At 35.8% G+C, this 4,430-nt stretch overlaps 2 protein-coding genes across 2 annotated transcripts; one reads left to right on the forward strand and one right to left on the reverse strand.

Moving 5' to 3' along the window:
* Window positions 1-469: 469 nt before the first annotated feature.
* On the reverse strand, window positions 470-1,527 carry LOC106426631 (aquaporin TIP1-3). The gene has a single exon (XM_013867344.3). It carries the CDS (start codon window positions 1,444-1,446, stop codon window positions 688-690), a length of 759 nt encoding a protein of 252 aa, XP_013722798.1. The 5' UTR covers window positions 1,447-1,527; the 3' UTR covers window positions 470-687.
* A 136-nt stretch (window positions 1,528-1,663) lies between these two features.
* Window positions 1,664-3,934, forward strand: LOC106426584 (soluble inorganic pyrophosphatase 1). The gene is made up of 9 exons (XM_013867300.3): window positions 1,664-1,783; window positions 2,080-2,209; window positions 2,342-2,370; window positions 2,472-2,537; window positions 2,913-3,020; window positions 3,102-3,167; window positions 3,245-3,365; window positions 3,467-3,548; window positions 3,636-3,934. Exons 2-9 carry the CDS (start codon window positions 2,080-2,082, stop codon window positions 3,676-3,678), a joined length of 645 nt encoding a protein of 214 aa, XP_013722754.1. The 5' UTR covers window positions 1,664-1,783; the 3' UTR covers window positions 3,679-3,934.
* Window positions 3,935-4,430: the final 496 nt, after the last annotated feature.

The following is a 4,430-nucleotide window of genomic DNA, read 5'->3' on the forward strand; positions in this document are numbered from 1 at the left end:
TACGAATGCAATTAGTCAATATATTCATATTCCACTTTATTATTTTCAAACAATGTTTTTGAAGGCTTATCATTTTCCCTAAACGTAAATTATTTACTGCCGAAGCAAGAATCTTGTGATAGTCTCTAGCTAATTGATTGAACAATTCTTAGCCATTATATTTTTGTTTTCTTGTTCTTGTGCGCATTTAGTTTTGTTTGTTTGAGTTTTTTTGTGCGTAAACAATTCCTATATCCCACTAAAAACATCATTAGCTAAGATTCACACATAGAACGTGCATGGACCAACCAACCATCCATTATCCATAATATATTCTCAATTGTATTATAATGGCGGGTCCTATTGTATTTTATTTGTTGTCACCATGGGAGCATTATCTCAAGAATATACCCTCCAATCAATTTCGCTGTACATGATTCCTTACGTGTGAACTGATACTACGTAAACCCCGCAGATTGAATTAATTCAATCTAATTTAAATATATGGGAATTCCAATATTTTATTTATTAATCACTTAAAGAAACACAAAGTAGTAAAAAGTAACATCTTTAGCCACATGACTAAAAACATAATTAAAAAAAAACACGCATCAGAGTTAAAAACATACACCTCTCTCACAATACCGTTAATTAGTACAACACCAGCTTTCTTGTTTTTGAAGAAATTAGAAAGAAAAAAACCCTAACTTAGAAATCACTAGAAGGAAGTGGTTCATGTCCATTACTATCAATAAAGATAGTGTCATAAACAATAGCTGCAATGGCTGCACCAATAAATGGACCAACCCAATAGACCCAATGGTTCGTCCATGTCCAGCTAACCACAGCAGGACCAAACGAAACCGCCGGATTCATAGACGCACCATCAAACGCACCACCAACAAGAATATTAGCTCCAACGATTAACCCAATCGCTAAAGGAGCAATGATTCCAATATCACCTTTCTTGGGATCCACGGCAGTAGCGTAAACAGTGTAAACCAACCCAAACGTCATCACAATCTCGAAAACGACTGCGTTCCACGGTGTGACTCCATGAGAGAGCGAAAACGCTGCCGTTTCCATCCCTCCAGTACTTACCTTGAGCAACAAGCAAGCTACGACTGCTCCTAGTAACTGAGCGATCCAATAAAGAATAGCTCTCAACAACGTTATGTTCCCACCTATAAAAGCTCCAAACGTAACCGCGGGATTCACGTGGCCGCCCGAAACGTTTGCTCCAACGGAAACCGCCACGAACAATGCAAACGCATGAGACAACGACGCGGCCACTAGACCAGAAGGTGTGGCTGGACCGTCTCCGGTTAGCTTTCCGTAAGCCATGCCGGAACCTTGACCGGCGAAAACGAATATAACCATGGAGAAAAACTCAGCAAAAGCCGCTCTGATCGCATCTCGACCGCTAGCTTCTCCTGGCGTTCCAATCGCAATTCTATTAATAGCCATTTTGTTACAAAAAAAAAGGCTTTGTTTTCTTGCTTTTCTTTTGTGTTTTGTCACTTGAGTTTATATAGTTAAAGAGGGAGTGAGACGTGTGTGTCGGAGAATCGTTCAAGAGACTGAGATTAATGTTTCACGGTGGGCCCCTAGTTTTGAGAGATCTAACGGTGTTTATTAATCTTGATTAGTTAATCGGTTAAGCCCGTGTTTCTCGCTTTCTATAAATAAGGTTATAGCTCGCAATTGCAGAACACGCGCTCTACCGTTTTCTTTGCCTTGTTATTTGGCTTTCTCCACACTTTCCGCAAGACTGTTCTGTTCTTGAAACATCCGTTGTTCCAAGGTACGACGACTTTCTTTGGTTCCTCTTTTTTGCTTCTTGGATCTCAATCTTTTGATGTTTGACGCTCTATATTATCTTAGGTTGAAGATGATTGATAGATTACGATATGTTGTAGGGTTTTGTTGATTAGTTGTAGTAGAATATGACTTTGAGTGGTCAATCTCTTGAGTAATGGATCCTATTTAATATGAAAATCAATAGTTAAGCAGCATATCCTGATTTAGACTTGAACTCAAGAAGTCAAGTCATTGAATCTAAACATTTGGTTTGTTTTCTTGAATTGCTCTGTTTGTTAGATGAGTGAAGAAGTGAAAGAGAATCAATCTGACAAGCTTCAGAGAACAGCTCCACGTTTGAACGAGAGGATACTCTCATCTTTATCAAGGAAATCGGTTGCTGCTCATCCATGGCATGATCTTGAAATCGGTAAAATCACTAATCATTAGATTATTAAAAACATATTTATATTTATATATATTCTGTTTTGAGTCTTATAGCTAATGATTTTGAAGTCTTTTTAACTATAATATTCTTGGGAAAAATGAAAATTGTGTGCAGGACCTGGAGCTCCGTCGATCTTCAATGTGGTAAGTCTTATGCTTGATGATGTGATGTTAATCTGAAATGATGTTAAGATCACAAAAGAGAATCTGATATTGAATCGTTTGGATATTTGAATTAAATTTAGGTTATTGAGATCTCAAAAGGTAGCAAGGTCAAATATGAACTTGACAAAAAGACAGGACTCATCAAGGTAAAAATAACCTAGAGTAATATTTTGCCTGGTTAGAGCAATCTTATTGGGGTTTCTTACTCCTAGGTTCTTAAGAAACTTTCGGTTGGGTTTCCTGTAAAGCTTAGAATCCCACAATTACATACGTCTATATAATATATACATATATATATACATGTATTTTAAGAACCTATGAGTAAGAAACCTCCAAGATTGCTCTTAGTAGTTACTTTATATCACATAATAGCCATATCCGCTAGTGGTTTGGTTACTTTCTGTCTCCTAATATAAACTGTTTAAGAGATTTTAAAAAAATGTTCACAAAAAACTAGAGAAAACAATCAAATATTATTTCAGGGAAACGAAAACTCTCTAACAACTTGATTTGTCTCTCAGGTTGATCGGATTCTATATTCATCGGTCGTGTATCCTCATAACTACGGTTTTATCCCCCGCACATTATGTGAAGACAATGACCCTTTAGATGTGTTAGTCATCATGCAGGTTTTAAGTCTTATCTTTGGCTTCACCATACTAACAAAACAAAACCAAATCCATATCTTAAAGAAAGTTGTTTCTGGGCAGGAGCCTGTGCTTCCAGGTTGTTTCCTGCGCGCACGAGCTATCGGATTAATGCCTATGATTGATCAGGTAACATTTCAAATCTCTGTTTGATCCTTTGGGTTACAAGTTGTGTAAGCATTCTGAGTATTTGTCTTGTAATAAAGGGAGAAAAAGATGACAAGATCATTGCGGTTTGTGTTGATGATCCTGAGTATAAGCATTACACTGACATCAAAGAACTTCCACCTCATCGTCTCTCAGAAATCCGGCGATTCTTTGAAGATTGTATCCTTTATTTCTTTAATATTTAAATCTTAATTTTCTTCTTCATTAGTAAATAAATAAACCATTGATTTTGCGGTTACCTTTAACCAAAAATTTAACAGACAAGAAGAATGAGAACAAGGAAGTCGCTGTAAATGATTTTCTTCCGAATGGTCCTGCCGTTGAAGCCATTCAGTACTCAATGTAAGTTTTTTTATTTAGATATTTCAATTATTTTTATTAACAAATATGTTGACACAAAAATAATCTTGGTTTTAAAATTACTTATAGGGACCTTTACGCTGAGTACATTCTTCACACCCTGAGGAGATAAAACAAGAACATTCCTGCCAAATTTTTTGCTCTGCAAATCTCAGATTTTGTAGCAGAGGAAAAAGAAAACAAAACAAGAATTTGTCTGATATTTGGATTTTGAATAAACACGTGTTCCTGACACTGTTCTAATACTTGGCTTCATAGCTTGTTGTTGTTGTTGTCTTCTGGGGATCTGCTGTCTGGACAATTACCCCTACTAAGATTTGTTTTCTCACTTGTATTGTAATCTTCTATCCATTTAAAGTTTCGATTTAGTTCCAATGAAACCAGACCGTTTCTTTATAGTAAAAATATGAGTGTGTCACTGTCACTTTAACACTGAATCCAATCCCAATTAGATTCGTAGAATCAGTAGAAATTGTCACGTTCTTAATATATCATGACTACAAACACAAAATACGTTGACAAAAATGTCTATAAATGTATAAATGTATATACACAACATAAATTAATTATAGCATTTGTCTTATTACACGTATTAAGCATTGCTTCCTAAAGGGGACCAAATTATCTTTTAATATCTTTTGATGGCTATAAAAATAGATTGAAGAATAATTAGTGAAAAAATCCCCCATGGACCAAAAATATATACCTCCAATTTGAGCAAAGTGTAAACATATCACATTATATATAAAAAAAAATGTGTGAAGGAAAAGCGTCGTGATGAAAAAATGTACGAGGCTCTTTGCGACAAACTCTACAAAGGACGCAGTGGTCCACTTGTCCTCACCCTAAACTTTCATTGATAAA

This window comes from Brassica napus, chromosome C9 (assembly GCF_020379485.1).
Source record: "Brassica napus cultivar Da-Ae chromosome C9, Da-Ae, whole genome shotgun sequence".
NCBI classification, from domain to species: Eukaryota; Viridiplantae; Streptophyta; class Magnoliopsida; order Brassicales; family Brassicaceae; genus Brassica; species Brassica napus.